We start from the raw sequence: 22,330 nt of genomic DNA on the forward strand, positions 1-22,330 counted from the left end.
ACACAGATGGTTTTAATGGATCTAATGGCTACTAAAAATGGCCATTCTTGATAGTTGTTCTACATTCAATCTGTTCCGTTTTCCATTCTTAATGGTCAAGTGTCATTCGTTTTGCATCAGTGCATCTTTTTTTTTTGACACACTGATCCATTTTTAACACACTTAAAACTTAATCCATTTTACATCCGTTAAATACAGATCCACTGTTTTCTGTTGGGTCTTTGTTTCCGTGAAAATAGACAAAGATATGTCAGGTTCACATCTGTGTTTGGTAATTCATTCGGGGAGTCTGTGTGGGGACCACCCCGGGCGGAAAACCTAACGCATTGGCAAGCAGAGAGCTTATGAGAGTACACATACCCCATAGACTATAATGGGGTCCGTGTGCTTTCCACGCGGTGTCCACATGGAACATGGACAGAAAAGTACTTCATGATCTACTTTCATGTCCACATGACTCGTACGGGCAGCGCACGGAAAGCACATGGACCCCATTATAGTCTATGGGGTCTGTTTGCTTTCACTGCTTACCGCTTGTCAATGTGTTCTGTATTCGTTTGCGGGGTTCCGCATGTGGACTCTTCGAATGGATTACCAAACGCAGATGTGAACCGGGCAATAGGGTAGATTCACATCTGCGTTTGGGTTTCCGTTCAGGAGGTCTGCATAGTGACCCCTCGAGCAGAAACCTAATGTGCTTAAAAAAGTGGTTACCCGCGGAAACCCATGAGCCCCATAGACTATAATGGGGTCTGCCTGGTTTCCTCTCAGCTTCTGCCTGAAAAGGGCAAAGATTCGGAGAGAAAAGCGCTGCTTGCATCTCCACATTTTTCAAGCTGCAAGGGGAATGGAATCCTCATACGGAGAGCTAACGCTGGTGTGAACCCAGCCATAGAAAATGTTTTCTTGACAGGCATTAAAAACGGTAAAGAAACCTGAAATGTGAATACACACATTGAAATTAATGTGTACTCAAAACTAGAGATGAGCGAACACTGTTGGGATCAGCCGATCCGAACAGCACGCTCCCATAGAAATGAATGGAAGCACCTGTGACGCCGGCCGGACGCCGGCAAAGTCAGCGTCACAGGTGCTTCCATTCATTTCTATGGGAGCGTGCTGTTTGGATCGGCTGATCCCAACAGTGTTCGCTCATCTCTGCTCAAAACGGCTATGTGACTGTAATGTGAATAAAACCTTAGCCTTTTCAGTGCTGTAAGCTGAATTTATGATGTCCGGCCTTCTCTACTCATAAATCAGGCGCTCCTTCTATGTAGGACCTTACACCTGCACTGTAATGCTCACAAGTTTATAGCTGGCACACATTTCAGACATCATTTACGCTAGTTTATTGGCGTAATGATAATAAATCTGACAGGACTGGTGGACCTGTCCCCGCCTTGCTCCTTGCTAGCGATCACTGGCGAATTGGTAGAGATATAAGGAGATACTCTATGCTGAGATATTGAGAAAAGAGACCCTCAACGGAGATCACCCATATAAGAGGTTATCTGAAAATCGCCTTTCTAATCCAGACGCTCCATTTTATGACTGCATGTGTAAAACACTGCAGCACCCAAATTTAGTCACCCATGTAAGACAATTTGCTCCTAGAGTTATTGAGGGTTTAAAATATTAGATATAATACTATATTGACGCCGATCATCATAAAGCCAGAAGACTTAACATATACTGTATGTCATACATTACTAGTAAGAAGAAGCGGATTCACGGCAGGTCCAGATGGTAATACTGATGAGCAGGCCAGTCTGATTTAGTCTCATGCTCAACTCTTGACACTTGTACACTCATTGAGGATTGCTAAGTGTTTTGCTAAGTATTCTGCCAGTTCAACCTCCTAATTAATAGTTGCCAGTCAAGTGCCGAGTGTGTCATTTTATTGCACTCCTTTGAAACAGCACTTACGTAAATAGCTTTTATTGATGGTGCAGGTCTTAAGATAAATTAAAATCACGCTTGGAGGGAGATGAAGAGACCTTCACGCTCTAATTGGAAGTAGTCAATATAATGAGCATGTATTGATGAACCTGTACTGGGCCATTTTTGGGCTTTCATTGTGGATTCTATTATGCTTATTGTTTCATGTTATATAATCAAGTGAGAACCCCTGGTGCCGGGCCTGTGTAATCAAGTCCATCTATGACTGGGAAGAATACTGGATGCAAGCCAGTATATATATTGCTATTGGGTTGGTAACATACTTAGAGATCCTTAAACAAGAACTCCTATCAATTCCCTCTCCTTCTTGTACCTGTGATGGTATTCATGATATGGAGCTTAATAAACTTACTAATTGTTTTATCCAAGTAATTTTTCCTTTATTCCACTTCCTATGTTACATGGCTGTCAGTCAGACTCTCACATTCACACTGCATCTAATGTGTGGACCAGAAGTCAGTTTCTCCATTCATTCCTATCAAACACATATAGTTAATTGATTTATTGCCTCACTCTGTGCACTCATAGCCATTTATCTACAACCTAGCAGTGTTAAAAGAATTCAGCTTTCCTTTTTCTTCCCGTTCTCCTTCCCCTTCCTCTCTTATCTCTTTCTATATTTTGAAACTTGACTTTTGCTGATTAGTCTTGTCTCGTCTGTTCGCACTCTGCGGGTCCGTTTGTTCGGATCCTGCCTTGTGGCGGCTTAGCTTGTTGTTTGCATTTTTTTGTAATTGTGTGTTTATAAAAAAGAATTTATAAAAAAAAAAAAAAGAGAGAATTCAGAATAGCTGCAATTATTTGAATCTCTTTTCTACCCCCTCCCATAAAAAGTGGAGAATAAAACATATTTCTTTAATACATGTATATTACAAAGTTTCTTATTTTCACCTGAACTATTCATTTAAGCAAAGTTGTTTATAACTGGAAGAACGCTTTAGGTTTTTTAGGAGTGGAACTGAGCTGCATTATGGCCATGTGACCAAATAACGTGATATCACTTCCCATGAAAACTAGAGATGAGCGAACACTGTTCGGAACAGCCGTTCCGAACAGCACGCTCCCATAGAAATGAATGGAAGTGGCCGGCACGCGGGGGGTTAAGCGGCCGGCCACCGGCAAAGTCTGCGTGCCAGGTGCTTCCATTCATTTCTATGGGAGCGTGCTGTTCGGAATGGCTGATCCGAACAGTGTTCGCTCATCTCTAGTGAAGACAAATGTCAGGAAACATAAGTGTAGTGCTGTTGAATTTCAACCTTGAACCTTGATTAATCCTGAGAGCTCCACTGATCAATCCAATATCAATAAATCCATGAAATAATCAATTACAATGTATTATTCTAAGTCTACTGCAGACTCCTTTAATAAATTGTATGTAGTGATAAATTCTTCCTATCTTACAACTCATTGTAGCTCCATAAGACACAATAAACACAACTCCCTGCCGTTTCCTCCATGTATATTATAATGCATAAAGCCTATTTAATAACAGTAACAAATGCATCTTCACACCAGGAATCTCTTACATTCTAGTTTGTCCTTGAATAATCTTTCCATCCTGATAATGATACTTTGATGTCTAGGTGATCTAACGGTATTTGCCTGGACACCTTTCCTGTGTAGGTTTCATGATGGATTTTTATTGCTTTCTGTCTGTCTGTTCATCATCATGTATCAGTGTCAGCCATATTCCCAGAACTAGGGTTCACAAGTTATAAACTGTATAGCTTGCAAGATTCATTTCCCTTGCTCCAATTTCTGCAGCCATTACTCAATGTAGGTGATATATGTGCAGCCAGGAGATGTGTGTGCTTATTACATAGCCCTGGATGAACAATAATACTGCGCCTAGAGCTGGATCCAGACTTCTATGTGCATATATTATTGTATATCTGTTATAAATATTCACTGCGTGGCTGAATGTAATTATAATCCGAGTAGATAGTATTTGTGTAACTTGTTACATGTAGGTGGCAGGACAGAAATGGAAGGTCCAAATTATGGTTGCAAATTGAGGCTATAAAAAGTCTAAAGTGAATGTCCACCTTTACAAATATCATTGACACGCTGCTGAATATTGGATAGTAATCCCACAAAGTCACTGACTAGACAAGGTTGCAGAGTCTAAGGCAAGGATAGGGAACCTTTGGGTCTCCAGCTGCTGTGAAACTACAACTCCCATCATGCTCCATTCACTTCCATGGGTGTTCCAAGAACAGCAGAGCAAGTATGCATGCTGGGAGTTGTAGTTTTGTAACAACTGGAGAGCCGTACGTTCCCTACCCCTGGTCTAAGGAATCCCTGGTATGCACTCTTAAGCTAAGGTCCCATGTAGTGGACCGCAGAAAAAAAACATTGTGGGAAAATCACATTGCGGTTTTTCCCACAAAGCTCTTCACATGAAGTCCTCCAAAGTTTCCTCAGCGGTTTTACAGGACTTTTCAATTGATGTCATAAATTGATGATCCGTTGAGGTCCAACACTTGAAACCCCACGGATTAGCTGTTTGAAGTGGGAGCCATATGACGTCACATTCATCAGTCACATGGCCTGATCACAGATCAGTCCCATTCAAGTGAACGGGATGAGCTGCAATACTAATCACAAAGACCAGGTTGTCAGAACCCTGTCAATATTTATTTGATAACCTATCCTAATGGTATGTCATCAATTAATAATGCTTGGAAAGCCACTTTAGCTTCCACACAGGTATCTCCATTTTGCGGTCCCCAGAATAGGCTCACAGAAGAGGTTCTACGAACGGATGGCGAGGTCAAGAGTAAACTTAGGAAACAGATGAGGTGACGATCAAGCTAGAAGTCAGTAACTAACTAAAGCCAGGAATATCAGTGATTGTGAGACAAAACCAGGAGCAGAAACTAAGAAACTACATAGCTATAAGATACGTTGGAAAGCGGTGCACCTGTATTTGTAACCTGCTTAGCAGTTTGATTGGCAGAATGTGGGCACTGGTCACGTTGTATGGGTCATACAAACAATCCCACGGCAAGTAAAACACTTAAGGGCTGATTTATTAAGACTGGCATTTTCCAAATAGGTCTTCATAATCCCTGCCCCACCGGAGTTTGTCATAAATTAGGTGCATCCTCTGAAGTCCATTCGCCTAAACAGAAATCTACACTGGCTCTTTGCCAAAGAACTGGAATGTATGATGATGTATCTGACAGAGCCCTGTCCCTGTCACCCGCTTTTTGAGGAAATCTCAACCATACATCAGTTTTATCGATAATCATGTTATACGCATATACAGTAGTGTCGGTATACCATGGCTGAGATCTTCAAAGCTGACAGATCACATTTTTAACCATCACAAATGATTGTTTTGATAACATTTTCAATTGATGGTTGTCCGAAATTGCAAAAATCTGCCATTTCAGCCAACTTTTTCTTATGTATATGTCAGTGCCAGAAAAACGGCTTTGGTTATATTAAAACTTGATCAACCTAGAATGTGGAACCTAAAAACTACATGGTGTTAAATATTAACATTTACGTCAAACCCTTTTAGACCAGAGCTATACTACAACTTTCTGTAGTACTATCGATTGATTTTGGCTATTGCTTCTTTGAGTTCTGTGCAGTCTCCCTGGTGAATATATTATGTATACCTTATGGTGACCCTCAAGAATTGTCTCCAATAAATGGGTCCTTGTACCGATCCCCTTACAGTCAGGAGAAAGAGAAGGTGAACTCTCTTTGAATTCTATGATTTTATGTATTAAGACATAATTCTAAAAATCTGGTTCTTCTTCATAACGTTGTTTCAGTTCATTGAGGTTTGTAGGCAGTCATGTAAGCACAGCTCTCTCTCCTTAGGTCCTGACATAGCATTTCACTTGGGTTGAGCTCATGACTGGGCCATTGCAATACCTTGATTCTTTTGTTTTTAAGCCATTCTGTTGTAGATTTGCTGCTGTGCACATTGTCCTTTTGCATGACCAAGTTTCGGCCAAGCTTTAGTTGCTGGATAGCTGCCTCACATTTGACTGTAGAATACTTTAGCATACAGAGGAGTTCATAATCAACTCAATGATGTGTCCAGGTCCTTTGGCTGCAAAACAAGCCCAAGCATAGTGGTAAAGGGGAGTTGGAATAAGGTGCTTGTGCTGTTATACTGTGTTTGGTTTTTGCCAGTTGTGGCGCTGTGCATTTTGGTGAGACATCTCTACCTTGGTCTCATCTGTCCAAAATGACATTGTTCTAGAAGTCTTTTGGTTTGTTCATGTGAAACTTTGTAAAATTACACCCTGCACGAAGGACTTTTCTCTCTACCGGCTTCAGTATTAAAACAACAGACACCTAGCAGACCCCATCATAGTCTATGGGGACCACAAGTGTCCATAGGTAATCACTGTTTTAGCAGTCCCTCAGCAAACCTGAATGATGGAGACCTGTGTGCAGAGGTGAAGTTAGTCTAAGATCATTGCTGATGTCATTTTTCCTTGACATTTTGTTAACACATCCCTGAATGCTCCAGACCAGCAAACTGCCAAAACTTCTCATGTTATAGTGTTGGTCATACTTGCTGATGATTTGTCCATCAAGGGCATTTGATTAACAACATCTGGTGATGGTGTACTTATTTGCTTCTGCATCTTGACCCAGTTTTTGTTAAATAATGACCCACTGTGATGTATCTCGTGTTGTTGTTCATCTAAGGTTGTATTTGCCTCATTTTTTTTATTGTGTTCGATAAGTAAAATCATTTTATTCAAAGAGGGTGTACATTCTTTATCTCATGACTGTATATCTCCTGGACCCCAGTGATATGAGGTTGTGCCTTATCTCATTCAATGTTTCTTTAATCATGCAGTAGAAATCTAGCATTCATTATATCCCTTTCGTGGTTCTATCCCATCGCCTACTATTTCCTGATCAAAGACTTCCAGTAATTGGAGGTGAGAGAGGCTAAAAGAGCTTTTCTGTATTTAACATCATTTCAGTAGTTTATAACCAAACATAACAAATATTTTCAGTTGAGTTTTCTAAGGAATAAACCTCATTAATCATACGAGGACTGGTCGCAGCTTTTTCACTAGTAGAACAGATAAAGATTAAGCCCATTTAATATATAGAAGTTGTTACAAACAATAGGAAAACGCTGCCACAGCAAATTATCCCGCTGAACTTTCTCCTAATTGAATCAGCTGATTTTATTTTTACCGTCTTGCTAATTGTTACAAATGAAGCACTTTCGTCTTCTGTATTTCTATACAAATTAAATTGCAGACCATAGGGAACCTGATCTGGTTTTTAACCTTCATTTTCATGATGCAAGGATCTTTCTTAATTAAACTCATTTGAGCTTTTTCAAGTCTTAAAAAAGGACATCTTGAACCGTAAATATGCTTGCTACAGCAGAATACAATGTGGTAGGTACAGAGCTTTATGGGGGGTTTCTCAATACCCCACCACAATACCAACAATAGGGAAAATTTATGAAAAGTGTCTAAATGAAAAACTGTAGCATTGCATCAGATTTATCAGTAGGGCATGTAGACCCTGACATCTTGCCCATTAAAATGATGCCAAGATGGCAAAGGGGCATCAGAAAAGTGGCACCCAGACTCATCACTGTATATTGATGAATATGCCCCATTGTCTTTCCTAATAAGATTTTTCTTAAATGGGTTTCCAAGTTTCTAATATTGACAGTCTATCTAAATTAAATCTATGGTTGTCTGATACCTGGGACCCCCTGATCAGGTGTACAGTGGCAGCATGACTTCTGGTAATGTTTATATGCTGGAACCTGCACTGCTCACTCACTGTACAACTTGTATCACTGCACTGGTTTTAGTACTGCAGTGGTGTCTCATTGAAGTATATTGGACAGTGCTGAAGTTTCTAAACTGGCCGCGACAGTTTTTTCTATGGGGAGTGAGCAGCGTGGTATGTAAACATTACCAGGAACCACGCTACCCTGGTACAGCTGACCTGAGAGGGTTCTGGGTGTTGGATAAAGATAGGCAATTGATATTAGAAACTGGATATAATCAACTTTAGGTTGAAGCCTCACATTGTGAAAATGCAGCGTTTTTGCCACAGCAGAAACACTGAAGTAAAAAATGTGTTTTATAGTACCTGCAAAGTGTTGGATTCCATCTGCACATTGTGGAAATAAATTCACAAGGAAAAAGCTCACTCATGTTTTTGAAAGTCATAGCATGTCAATTATACCTGCAGAAACACTGATATTTTCCATAAAGATATAATAAGGGCAGGACACAAGAAAAGACAATAAGAAATGCTGCCCATTTCCACCGCATTTTTTTTTCTGCAGCGTTTTTTATTGTTGTGTTTGGCTACATGGGGCCTGTTCCTTAATTTGCTTTAGCATTGCTCATGTAGACTTCTACAGTACAAGAACTACGCAGAGAGAAAAATGCAGCACAATAAAAAACTGGTTTAACAAACACTGACAGCCTCCCCCCTATGACTGGACATCCTAACAGTGACTGACAGCCTCCCCTCTATGACTGTACATCCTAACAGTGACTGACAGCCTCCCCCCTATGACTGGACATCCTAACAGTGACTGACAGCCTCCCCTCTATGACTGTACATCCTAACAGTGACTGACAGCCTCCCCCCTATGGCTGTACATCCTAACAGTGACTGACAGCCTCCCCTCTATGACTGTACATCCTAACAGTGACTGACAGCCTCCCCCCCATGACTGTACATCCTAACAGTGACTGACAGCCTCCCCCCCATGACTGTACATCCTAACAGTGACTGACAGCCTCCCCCCCATGACTGTACATCCTAACAGTGACTGACAGCCTCCCCCCTATGACTGTACATCCTAACAGTGACTGACAGCCTCCCCCCCATGACTGTACATCCTAACAGTGACTGACAGCCTCCCCCCATGACTGTACATCCTAACAGTGACTGACAGCCTCCCCCCTATGACTGTACATCCTAACAGTGACTGACAGCCTCCCCTCTATGACTGTACATCCTAACAGTGACTGACAGCCTCCCCCCTATGACTGTACATCCTAACAGTGACTGACAGCCTCCCCTCTATGACTGTACATCCTAACAGTGACTGACAGCCTCCCCTCTATGACTGTACATCCTAACAGTGACTGACAGCCTCCCCCCTATGACTGGACATCCTAACAGTGACTGACAGCCTCCCCCCTATGGCTGTACATCCTAACAGTGACTGACAGCCTCCCCCCCATGACTGTACATCCTAACAGTGACTGACAGCCTCCCCCCTATGACTATACATACTCAGATAGCTGTCAATCAGTTAGGACCACCACTGGACACAGTTACTCCTTCCAAGCATAGAAATAAATGGATAAATAATAAAGTTATACTGAATTTATTCTGACAAAACTGTATATTAACCTGCTCAGCTCCTCCTGCTCTGTAAATGTCGCCTGCAGTTTACACAGCATTGTCATGATGACAGGTTCCCTTTAAGACTGTATTAGACAGTGAGATCTTAGCCAGCCAAAGTGCTGATCAATGAGAAAAACATTGATTGACACTCATTTGCTAAATTATATAGGCCTATACAAAGTGAATAGGGGGGAACTATCTGTACTGTGATCATTTCTTCCCCATTTGGCTGTATGGATTATTGTCAGCACATGACTGATCCCACAGGGGGATATGCTGTTGATAATCTGCATCTTTTATTCTGTATAGAAGATGTATTCCCTCGCTGATCAGCAGCACTATTAGACAGGGCTCTTATAGGAGCGCTCAGTGTAGATAATAGCCCTGAAGATCAGATGTCTAAATGGGCCATCACTGCAGTAAATAAAATGCTTGAGATGTGTCAGAATACATTTATAGGCAATATAGATGGCCTTACTAAACAACACATGGAGATTTGTCTTAGGCAAACTAAAAGGGTCGCCGCATTATACTTTGGGGCACCCTGAGCCATTTTTTTTCCTTATGACCCCAAACACACACCCATATATTAGCACTGGTTTATATAAGAGACCGTAAGCCTGGAGCCAAAGCTCAGAACAGGTCCTATGCCTGTCCATTTTGTGGCCTGGGCTTATTAAGGACATGAATGGGTGAATGGAGGACATGATCATCCAGGCTGTTTATTCATGGACATGTACACACATGGATTTTTCAGCTGGAAGGGAATGTATAACTCCTTTATGTTTCCTATCCTGGCTGTGGCACAAACAAAAAAAAAGCTGTAAAATCTGCAACAAAAAAATCCATACATAACTCCAGTCTCATTCTTCCAGCAAGCTGTAAAGTGATATGTACTTAATGCTGCCCTCTAGATGCTAATATGAAAATTGCAATAACAAAGACACATGCATTTGTGAAAATTATTTTTTTGCCATTAAAAAACACAAAGAATATTTAATTTCTGATTATTGATTGATTCTAATTAACATCTTAGAGAAGATTTATTCTGTATCATGATTTAGAAGTGACCTCCCATTGATCGTATTGTTTGGACTGTGCTGATCTTCCTTAATGGACTTCTAATGGTAATTGGCTATGTTTAATATCAGATTATGATGCATACCCCAGATATCGTTCATGCTGCTGACATAGCATTTGTAGCTTACAGTTGTAGAGGCTTGGGATATATTCATACACAGCAGATTTGCTGCAAAAATTTCAGCAACTGTAACTGACCATCAGTTGTAAAAATGTATCCTTTATGTAGGACATAGTATTGGGCAACTAGATGACCATATGCTTTGTGTCTCCATCGCTCATGTCCTTCATCCAATTTACTACATAAAAAGTTGAAATCCAATTAATAATATATCAAAAAGAAAGTTATCATCTTGTATGAGTCTTGTCACTGATGCTCTTGTATCTTATGACCTGCAGCTTGAACTACAGTGGGATGTGCCTGGCATCTGATGGACAGTTTAGTGACTTCCTTTCTGGCATGGGTCCGGCACAGTTTGTTGGTCGTCAGACACTAGCGACTACATCTATGGGTAAGTGGCATGCATCAGACTACAGCGGCTTGAATATGCACCTGACACAGTATATTGTATGAATGTCCTGGTATACTGGACTGGTATACTTGCATCACATGAACACAGATCAGTTTCGAGCGACCATGCCGCCACTCCCCAGTCATTTACCATGATCACTTTCTTTTTGTACATGACCCAAAACTCAAATACTGTTAAAAGAGTGAAGGTTTATTATATCAGATTCCAAGATGTTCTAGAATACTTAATAGGACGCCTTTAAATGATGGCCAACTGGTGTAGGCTAGAATAAATACAGAAGACAATGGGGTATATATATAAGGTAGGGAATGTGTAAAATAACAAAAGAATCAATGCCTACTTGTTAAATCCCCCACATCTTCAGTGTGCTCTCTCAGGGGTCCTGCCGGTCCTACCCACATGGCAAGCCAGCATTGTATGGCTGAGTCCACTAGGGCAAGTGATTGGCTGCAGTGTCATGTTAGTTGATGGGAACGTTAATGCAGCGAGGACACTAAAGTGATGTGAAATATAACAAGTAGTTTTCTGGTTTTGTGTTTAATACATTATTCTGTATGTAAATGTTACATTATCTTTTCTTAGGGGACGTTGAGGTTGGACTTCTGGAGAGGAATGGACAGCTTGAAGTAGAAATTATTCAGGCTAGAGGTTTGACAGCAAAAGCCGGTTCCAAAACACCACCAGGTATATTACCCTGTATAATATGGATGAGCTTAGCGTCTGTCATCTTCTATCATAGTACCAGATAATATTCTCTCTCTTTTTACATCCCACATAAGCACTACTTATCCCATACCTACATACCTATATTATGTCCATAATACAAAACCTTCAAATACAGTTCAATTCACTTTATTAGGATTCTAAAGCACATCATAGTATCAAAAATGTATATTTTATAATAAATACATAGAAAGCTCTGAGAGTGGATGGACAAGAGGATTCATTAAGGTAAAATACAGAAAGTCACTGCTATAGATATATTGTCAATAGTAAAGGAAATGACATCTATGGGATGTGATGTAAGAGTCAAAAAACGAATCACACACCAATAACTACTCTGTTACTGATAAAGACACATATAAATTCATGCAAAGTCCAAAGAAGGAGGCACAAATAGGAGACCCAGGACTCATAATCCAGTATCTTGCTACCTGAATCCAAGCGTCAAAATAACTATGATAGTCCAGAACATCGGAGACTGCGAAGAAAGTGACACACGTTTCACCTACTCAGGGCTTTATGCAAAGATTCTTTTACATCATATAACATACATGAACCATGATTTGCTTCACTAGTAACGATATATGGAACTATCCAGTACTGTACGAGTCTTCACTTCCACTCATTATTAACCCTTTCTATGCATTTATCATGACATATGGTTTGGTGACAAATTAGATGAGATCTGGTGTTTCTCTGTATGAATGTAGTTTTTGTTGTATGTCCCATATAGTTCTATTTGGAATACGTAACCTATACAGGGAGACTGTAGAGTAATTGTTGGTAAGGGAATAGGGCTGAATCCAGCAGAGCTCAATGAGAATGATATTCTGTCTTACACCTGCCTTGGAACATCTTACAGTATAAGAACTGCTGAATTAACACAATGCATAACAATAAGCTTTCTATAAAGAGAGAAGTCCAGCAGTCAGTGAGAGCTACTGCAGCAATCTCCTGCTGGCTTAAAGGGATAGTGTAGCTGTGTCTGCCAGATAGAAAGTGCAGATATTTTATAGCTTCTAGTTGTACGAAAACTGGGTTATAATATCGATAGATCGTAGGTGTCCACATTGTGTTTAGAAACTCCTGTAACACAGTCAATATATGAAAAAGTGACGAAGCTGTGTGTTGTATGTGTGTATAGAGAGAGAGAGAGAGAGAGAGAGAGAGAGAGAGAGAGGGGGAGAGAGGGAGAGAAATCTTTAATATAAGGGTTACGCTCCATACAAATGAATATGTGCTTGGTCGATGTGTTATCCGGCTAGTACTCTGACCCATTATATAATATGGCCCTTTTCTGTGGTCTGTTTTGCAGCCCAGTCTCATATCATGACAAAACATTATTTGTAACATCATAGAGGACTACTTTGTAAGGATGCCATTCTCAAATATGCAGATTTGGGGCATGTCCACATGGTACACATTTACCTCAGCTTTTTCAGATAGGAAAAATTAGCAGCAATATGGGTAAAATTTAAGTAAATCCTGCCAACATGCTGCAGATAATATCATATTATTTGACCTACAGTCTGAATTTTTTCACCGTAAATGAAATTGGGTGAATTCTGCTGTATTTACACACAACAGAACCTTACAATTTGGGGTGGTTCATGCCTATGTAGGATGAATATTTACAGCGGAAACCCCCCATACCCATACCCTTATTTGTGCAGCTTTATCTTTACACCCGAGGCTAGTTGATCACACAATCGCTTCCCTTGGTTCTGGAGAGGTTTTAAGCTCCTGCATTTTTCTGTGCTGTTTTTAGAATGAACTATATTAGAAACGCGTTACTGTATAAAGTACAAAGTCCGCACTTTCAACATCTTGAGTTCCCTTTAAAATCCCGGCTAATCACAGCGGAATCAGAGCTCGACATAAAAGAACATCTTAGCCTTTAGAAGACATGCAGGAAGACGCTCAGCTTTTATATATTAGAAAGGATTCTTAGGTCTCCGAAAGGAAAGTTAAACGGAAAAATACATTATTCATCAAGATTACGTTGTTTGCCAAATAATTGTAGCACCAGAGATTACCGGCCTTGCGGCTTTGTGTTATTATTGGAAATTGAACAAGAGCCGCAGCTGTTTTCAGGAAGCTCTTCAAATAACTAAATGGAATTCAACAGAGGCCTGCAAAATGGGGCTATTATTTTAAAGGAAATGTTCAATAGCTAATAAATGGGGACTGGGGCCGTTACATAATGAAACAACATTTCTTCACGGAGCATCCAGAATAAAGGAAAAATTTGCCTATTTGTTCCCATTCTATGCAATGAAAGGGGTTTCCTGCTGTGGACAGTACTCTGTTATTAGAAGGGGTTTCGGATCATAAGGTGATCTGACAGCGGGGTTATCTGGCAGCAACTTTTCCATTCCTCCATTGTTCCACAAGAGCGGAGATCTAGAATGGCATGACACCTATTGCAATATATAGACTTTATGTTTAATGCACAGTTCTGTTCTCTGCTCCAGCAAATGTATGAAGATCATATATAGGTACCCACTTTCTACTAAGTCACTGTTGATTTGGCTCTTAACGTAACTCCCATAGATGGTATGGATCCTGTATTTAAGTCTATGGGACCCTTGTTCTCCCAATAGATCAGGGTTCTGGGAAAGAGTTAAGGAGAATTTACACCTAAAATGTAAAATTGACTATATTAGTAAATCAAAAGTTACAGCAGTGGCCATAGTCTAGTAATGATATTTTATGTCCATTTTCTATTCAGCCACAGCATACAAATTTAGCATGTAGAAACGAAGCTGTCTTGGTTGCATTGCCCATGAAATAGTTGGTGAAAAGGAATGGTAAAACTTTTGTAAATTTCATCTAATCTGTTTCTTAAAGATGCAGACACATATTAAGACAAAATCCTACTTGTTTTGGGCTATGGATGTATTATTACTTGCAAAACTAGGTGGCCTTGCCCCTCATGAGTTGGCAGGGTTTTTATGTGGCCTTGCCTTCTATAAGTTGGCAGGGTTTTTATACAGTCTTGCCTACTATCAGTTGGTAGGGTTTTTATGTGGCCTTTCCAGCTATGAGTTGGCAGGGTTTATATGTGGCCTTGCCCACCATGAGTTGGAGGAGTTTTTATATGTTCATGCTGACCATAAGTTGGCAGGGTTTTTATGCGGCTTTGTTGCATGGGGTTGTTATGTTGGTGGGGTTGTTGTGTTGGTGGAGTTTTTATGTGGCCTTGCCCACCATGAGTTGGCGGGCTTTTGTGCACACACTGCTTTCATTTTACAACTGATCTCAACAAAGTAGAAGCTAAAACCCAGTTGCTATGTGCACCAACAGTTTGGGGAAATAAAACTCACTGACTGATCAGTGTCGTTCAGACACGCACCATCTTAAAACAATGTCAATGAAGATTAAGGTGACATTGATTAACCACTTGTGAATCCACAGAATCTAATAAAATTTATTTCCTTTGGTATCAGTGGGGAATACGCACGGCTGTGTCTTTAATATAGAATCAATCAATAAATAAATAGACCTGCAAGTCATACAGTATTGGTCAAGGATTTTAAATTGTGAGGAGGGGGTGCTGAAGACCCAAGAGATCTCTGCTATGATGACATACAGTTCTGATTTACTACAAGCCAATTTGTTTCTGTTTGCTGCAGACTGAGAGATCTGACATACGCTGACTACATGTGTCAATACTGAGTTAGAAATGAATTCTGGTTTGTTGCCACTTTTTGTTCTAAGTGACAAAATCAACAAGGCACATTGACTTTTTGCTGCAAACTTAGAACGTTGTGCTCTAGACTTCTCCTGCCTAGTTTTTTTGGGATAAATACCATTTTCAGCAACTTTCTTGTATGTAGTGGAAAAGTGATTCTGCACACTGAATTAGGGTGTATCATATTGTAATTTCTTGTAGTGCAAGATTGTCACCTGGTCTTTCACCCTTCTCCACTATCTCTCCCTATAGGGTCTAATGCACAGAATGATCATTGCCCTATCTAAATATGCCAGTGATCAGCCTGCATATTCTTCCCTTCTACCATTCTGACATGGAATGCTTGATTTAATCTGTGCATGTACAGTGTAAAATGACATCTTGTATGAGATCAAACCAGTGAGCTGTTCAGGCCTCTTTCAATTTACCAATCACACTGCCCAACATTGCACAGTGGCTGTTTGAGGTATTGCAGTGCCACCTGATTCTTTTGAATTAGGCCGGTTGCAAATGACAGTGTGCTGCTGGCTGTGAATTAAAGGCATGAGTGGCACACAGGGGACACGCCAATGTCCCCTGTATGCCACCCATGCACAGGCCGTGTTTCCATGGCTGCTTTCATTAAATTAATAGGAACTACAGAATAGGACAGGAATAGAACCTGTTCTATATATCGTGGCCTGGACTGTCGGCCCACAAACATGACCATGTACTTCACGTTCATGTGTACGGGCCAATAGAAATGAAAGGATCATTGTGCTGTCCATGAAATACACACATAGCAACAGAACACGACCACAGTCGTCTGCAACCAGCCTTAAACTGAGATGGCCTGTGAAGTCTAAGCTACCTCAACTAAGTGTGACTACTACTGATTGGTAAATAATTCCCAGAAAGCCCCTTTAAATTTTTGGTTCCCTGCCGGAAAACCACTTTAACAATTAATGCTTTTACAAAGCAATTGAAAATATTGTTATAGCCCAATGTATTAAAAACTGAAATTGTGCATAAAACTATGGAAAAGTTTATATTCTAGAAATAAAATAGAACATTTTCAGGAGTCTTAGATTCTTGTCCCTGATAATGTTAGCTTCAGCAGTTTGCAGTGTGTATTGTCCATATGTTGCTCAGCATGCAATCTGTTTGTTGCATTGTTTGGTAAATGGTTTTAATATTGCCTGCTTTTATATCTTCCAGCTGCTTATATAAAGGTTTATCTACTAGAGAATGGATTGTGTGTTGCAAAGAAGAAGACAAAAGTTGCCCGAAAATCATTAGACCCATTATATAATCAGGTTCTTGTATTTTCAGAGAGCCCACAAGGGAAAGTATTACAGGTAAGGTAACCCTCATTCTGAATATAGGAATTGAATATTACATTCATATTGTTATTATGAATAAACACTATGATTAAGGACAATCTAATTAGAATAGATGTGTTATATTATAATAAAAACATGGAACAGTGTGCCGACTCAACAGTCATCAAATATGTATGGCCAGCTTTGGAGAGACTTAATATGTACTAAATTTATCATAGTGACTAATGCCGCATGATAAAGCCAGCACATCTTTAGACTGTCTAGTCCAGTTTATATACCTATTTGTTGACATGGAATGTGTCTCACTTTTGTCCATGTGTGCGTACATTCTGTCCACCAAAGACTTTAAACTAAGGGGGTGTTCACATTACCGCCGCTGTCCGTCCTGGGGTTCCGGCCTAAACCCTGGGGAAACTGGACAGGGGACGACTTGTCAGCAGTCAGTTTTAAAACCCATTCATTTGAATGGGTTTTTAAAGTTGACCGCCTGTGTCCTGTATGCGGCCTCTACGCCTGGAAACCATTTTTTTTTTGTTTCGGTTACTCGGCCTTGGAGACCCATTTCCATGTAAATTGTCGTATGCAAATGAGATGAAAAGTGCTTTGCTGAGACTGACAACCACTTTTCCAATCATTTACATATAAATAACATTACAATTTACATGAAAATGGGGATTTAAGGCTGAAGCATATCTGGAAACTATAGAATCACCTCTACGAGATCCCGTGGTTGGGTTTATAGCCAGTTTACTGCTGGCATTCTCCCTTTACTGTAACAGTAATTATTTATGTGATTGTCCTACAGACTTCCTAATAAAAAAAATTGGCCGCTCTGTCAATATGGCAGAGATGCTATTTACTAAGTAGGTAATTTCCATATAATACATTCACTCCCACTTCCAGTTGCCATCTTTCACTTTTATCATGGTAGGGTTGACCAGGGACTCACGGTAAGGTTGACACGTCTCATTCTTTGCTTTGTATAGGATAGCTGCAGTCGCTGTTACTTGATGGCCTAAAGACACAACACAGTAGGCAGTATATTGTCTTTGCCTACAGATCTGAATATGCAATTTCAGGATAATTGTAAATGATAGGTTTACCAATGATTATTTTGGAGAGAGGACTGTTATATATTCTAAAATAGACCAAAAAGGGAAAGGGAGCCATTGAGGATTCATAGAAAGGTTACCGCTTCTCCTCTGTGATAGAAGGGAGTGCTCTATGCAGAATGCATACTTTATACTTTGGCTTTGTGACAATGCTATGCGAGATGCGTCTCGGTATCTGTGCACTTAACAGCAGAGCTGACTTGCAGCCATGTCCTTTCTCTTCAAGTACTGTATAATTTAATCTGAAACCACATCCCCAAGAAAGCAATTAGTCACTCACATCCTATTCCAGCTCTTTTAAGACTTGATTTAACATCATTGTGACTGTTGGCACAGCAGCCCATCCGTACACAGCCTTTTACAGGTTTAATAGATCTGTACTCAGGAGAAGGTACATGGCAATTTTCTTCTTTGGTCTTTTCTGTAGCCCATAACTGAACTGATGAATCGCCTCAACATAAAACAGTAATATTGTAAAATAGTAACAAGTGTGTTATCTAGAAGAAAATGAAAGAGACAAATGATCACAAGGTGATCGAACACATGGAAAAATGGTACAAAAATCAATAAAATCATGTAAAATTAAAGGAGACAATACATAGCAAATGTTATCCAAAAGTAAATGTGACTTGGCAGTAAAAACCAATAATTTAACCTAATTGATAAGAAGAGTTAACACCAATAATTAGCTCTTATGGTGATTATCTCTTACAATATGGAGTGGAAATGCTAATGAGTTGTCTCCTATGTAGCCAATGTAGTCTATAACATGCACCATTTTCTGTGTAATATGTATATTTTACATTGTTGGAAAGTGAATTCCCCTAGTGAATATCAAGAGTACTCATTTAACAAGGGGGTGTAAAGATGCAATATTAAGAACATTACCTACAGTCCTATGAAAAAGTTTGGGCACCCCTATTAATCTTAATCATTTTTTGTTCTAAATATTTTGGTGTTTGCAGCAGCCATTTCAGTTTGATATATCTAATAACTGATGGACACAGTAATATTTCAGGATTGAAATGAGGTTTATTGTACTAACAGAAAATGTGCAATATGCATTAAACCAAAATTTGACCGGTGCAAAAGTATGGGCACCCTTATCATTTTATTGATTTGAATACGCCTAACTACTTTTTACTGACTTACTGAAGCACAAAATTGTTTTTGTAACCTCACTGAGCTTTGAACTTCATAGCCAGATCTATCCAATCATGAGAAAAGGTATTTAAGGTGGCCAATTGCAAGTTGTTCTCCTATTTGAATCTCCTCTGAAGAGTGGCATCATGGGCTACTTAAAACAACTCTCAAATGATCTGAAAACAAAGATTGTTCAACATAGTTGTTCAGGGGAAGGATACAAAAAGTTGTCTCAGAGATTGAACCTGTCAGTTTCCACTGTGAGGAACATAGTAAGGAAATGGAAGACCACAGGGACAGTTCTTGTTAAGCCAAGAAGTGGCAGGCCAAGAAAAATATCAGAAAGGCAGAGAAGAAGAATGGTGAGAACAGTCAAGGACAATCCACAGACCACCTCCAAAGAGCTGCAGCATCATCTTGCTGCAGATGGTGTCACTGTGCATCAGTCAGCAATACAGCGCACTTTGCACAAGGATAAGCTGTATGGGAGAGTGATGAGAAAGAAGCCGTTTCTGCACGTACGCCACAAATAGAGTTGCCTGAGGTATGAAAAAGCACATTTGGAGAAGCCAACTTCATTTTGGAAACAAAGATTGAGTTGTTTGGTTATAAAAAAAAGGCGTTATGCATGGCGTCCAAAAAGAAACAGCATTCCAAGAAAAACACTTGCTACCCACTGTAAAATTTGGTGGAGGTTCCATCATGCTTTGGGGCTGTGTAGCCAATGCCGGCACCGGGAATCTTGTTAAAGTTGAGGGTCACATGGATTCCACTCAGTATCAGCAGATTCTTGAGAATAATGTTCAAGAATCAGTGACGAAGTTGAAGTTACGCCGGAGATGGATATGTCAGCAAGACAATAATCCAAAACAACGCTCCAAATCGACTCAGGCATTCATGCAGAGGAACAATTACAATGTTCTGGAATGGCCATCCCAGTCCCCAGACCTGAATATCATTGAACATCTGTCGGATGATTTGAAGCGGGCTGTCCATGCTCGGCCACCATCTAACTTAACTGAACTTGAATTGTTTTGTAAAGAAGAATGGTCCAAAATACCTTCATCCAGGATCCAGGAACTGATTAAAAGCTACAGGAAGCGACTAGAGGCTGTTATCTTTGCAAAAGGAGGATCTACTAAATATTAATGTCACTTTTCTGTTGAGGTGCCCATACTTTTGCACTGGTCAAATTTTGGTTTATTGCATAGTGCACATTTTCTGTTAGTACAATAAACCTCATTTCAATCCTGAAATAGTACTGTGTCCATCAGTTATTAGATATATCAAACTGAAATGGCTGCTGCAAACACCAAAATATTTAGAACTAAAAATGATTAAGATTAATAGGGGTGCCCAAACTTTTTCATAGGACTGTATATAAGGGTAAATCAGCTTAAATTACATAATTTCCCAGAATGCATTGATATCTAAAATATCATTCCAGACATTTCATCAAATGTCACTGTACCTATTAAGTATAAAACTAGCCAAACACAATACGTTTGTTTTGGTTGAACTTAACGATACTCCTTTCATCTAATGTCTGTGGGGCCATCTAACAGCCCGTCGATGGCAGATGTCGGCACAGAGGAGAGTTGAGTAGTTCTACATGCCCAATCCTTTAACTAAGCCACCAGTGTGGCAGTGGCTTTGGCTGACGTCTGAAATATATGGCCAGTTTAACTTTATTCTCATGGCAAATATGTTATGGAACAAAGTGACTCCAAAATGGCATGTACACTGTTGTATAGTGATGATACTGATTTATGTATTATCTTAAAGGTGATGGTTTGGGGAAATTATGGAAGAATGGAAAGGAAGCATTTCATGGGAGTTGCCAGAATACTTCTAGAAGAGCTGGATTTATCAAGTATGGTTATTGGCTGGTACAAGTTATTCCCGACCTCATCAATGGTTGACCCATCAACAGGTCCTCTTCTTCGTCAAGCTTCGCAACTTTCCTTGGAAAGCACTGTGGTACCATGTTGCGAGAGATCTTAATAGTAAAGAAAATGACCTCTTGACTTGTTTTTTATGACCCACTACCAAGGCTTTGTTTAGATCTCTGACCTCAAACATCTTGCATGTTTGACCAATATTTTGGAAGCTGAAAGCAACCAAACAACCTTCTGAGAGGAGAAAGTGTGGTTTCCCTTTGTGTATGAAAGTAACCTCGGGTGACTATCCTAGGTCTACAATCGTACAATTACCTCTATTCTCACGTTTGATGTCTTGTATACTCCCAAATCCGAAAGTGAGAATTGTTAAAAGTTGCAGTATCTTTTATTCTAGAGAAAGGTATTTTCATAACTTTCTATCAAGAACTTTTTAAACATTCCTAGAACAAAATGTGTGGTACCTGGAAAAAGTGACTACTGTCTAAAATGCTTAGAAAGAACTGCAACTTTTCATTGGGGATGATGTTTTATTTATTGTGTAACAAAAATATCTTTGTGATTTGAAAACTGTGCCAACCTACCAGGAAGTGTCTTTACTACTTGGCCAATGCAGTTGATAAATCATTTTGGGAATGAAGTAAATAATTGAATTAGAATAGGAGAAGAAATAGGTAGTATATATATATCTATAATTTGATCAGGGAAGCACTTTTTTTTCTCAAAGTGCTAGTAACCAATATAAATTTAAGCCATTGTATACCAGCATATAGTTTAATTCTGTAGTTCACCATTTGCAAGCTGTGTACATTTTCAGCATGATTTTAGCCGCGTGAAAAGAAATCGTATTTTAAAAATTCATACATTTTGAACTGTCTTCTACCGTAGCTCGCAAAACTGAACGAAAACACAAAAAACAGAATGATTTCAATTTAATCAAGTTTCTTCTTAGCAATGTTAATGGGTAGAAAGTGCTGAGATGATGTTAGAAAACTAGGAATTTCAAAGTAAGAATTTAGCCAAACCAGAATGATAGAAACTAACGTAATCTCTCTTTAAAATCATGGTAGCTTATTTTACCGCTATGCTAAAGCCTTGTACCGTAGAGGCCGTCGGTGAATAGAAGAAGAATTGAGTCTTGTTTAATTTGAAATAGTGAAAAAAGTAAAAAAAAAATCAAAAACAAAAAACTTCCAAATAGAAATGTATAGAACATTCTGTATTTTCGAACATGTGTTGCTGCTGGTCCCAATACCAAAATCGTGAAGGTTTGTGTTTTTGAAAGAAGATAGTGAATTCTAATGAGTGTACATATATTTCAGGTGAATGTCATTCTATTGACTACATATTGTATGTTTTAATATTTTTGTCATGCATACTGGCACTTTTTGCAATCATATGCGTAAAGAACCATTTAGGTTAGCATGTTGCAGTCCATAGAGTGGAGGCACAAGCCATTTTGTTCCACTTACTCCAAATACTT

General features: G+C 39.5%; 1 protein-coding gene across 3 annotated transcripts in view; it reads left to right on the top strand.

The window, feature by feature from the left end:
• The window catches only part of RIMS4 (regulating synaptic membrane exocytosis 4), a 172,910-nt gene extending 151,294 nt beyond the window's left edge, over window positions 1-21,616 (top strand). The window contains exons 4-7 of one of the 3 annotated variants that reach the window (XM_075278379.1): window positions 10,822-10,934; window positions 11,538-11,639; window positions 16,570-16,709; window positions 20,735-21,616. In XM_075278379.1, coding sequence (XP_075134480.1) covers window positions 10,822-10,934; window positions 11,538-11,639; window positions 16,570-16,709; window positions 20,735-20,953 — 574 coding nt within the window. In that variant the 3' untranslated portion in view covers window positions 20,954-21,616. The remainder of the gene's footprint in view (window positions 1-10,821; window positions 10,935-11,537; window positions 11,640-16,569; window positions 16,710-20,734) is intronic. The other 2 variants (XM_075278378.1, XM_075278380.1) reach the window with 2 other exon arrangements.
• Window positions 21,617-22,330: the final 714 nt, after the last annotated feature.

The sequence above is a fragment of the Leptodactylus fuscus genome, chromosome 6, assembly GCF_031893055.1.
Source record: "Leptodactylus fuscus isolate aLepFus1 chromosome 6, aLepFus1.hap2, whole genome shotgun sequence".
In the NCBI taxonomy this organism is placed as follows: domain Eukaryota; kingdom Metazoa; phylum Chordata; class Amphibia; order Anura; family Leptodactylidae; genus Leptodactylus; species Leptodactylus fuscus.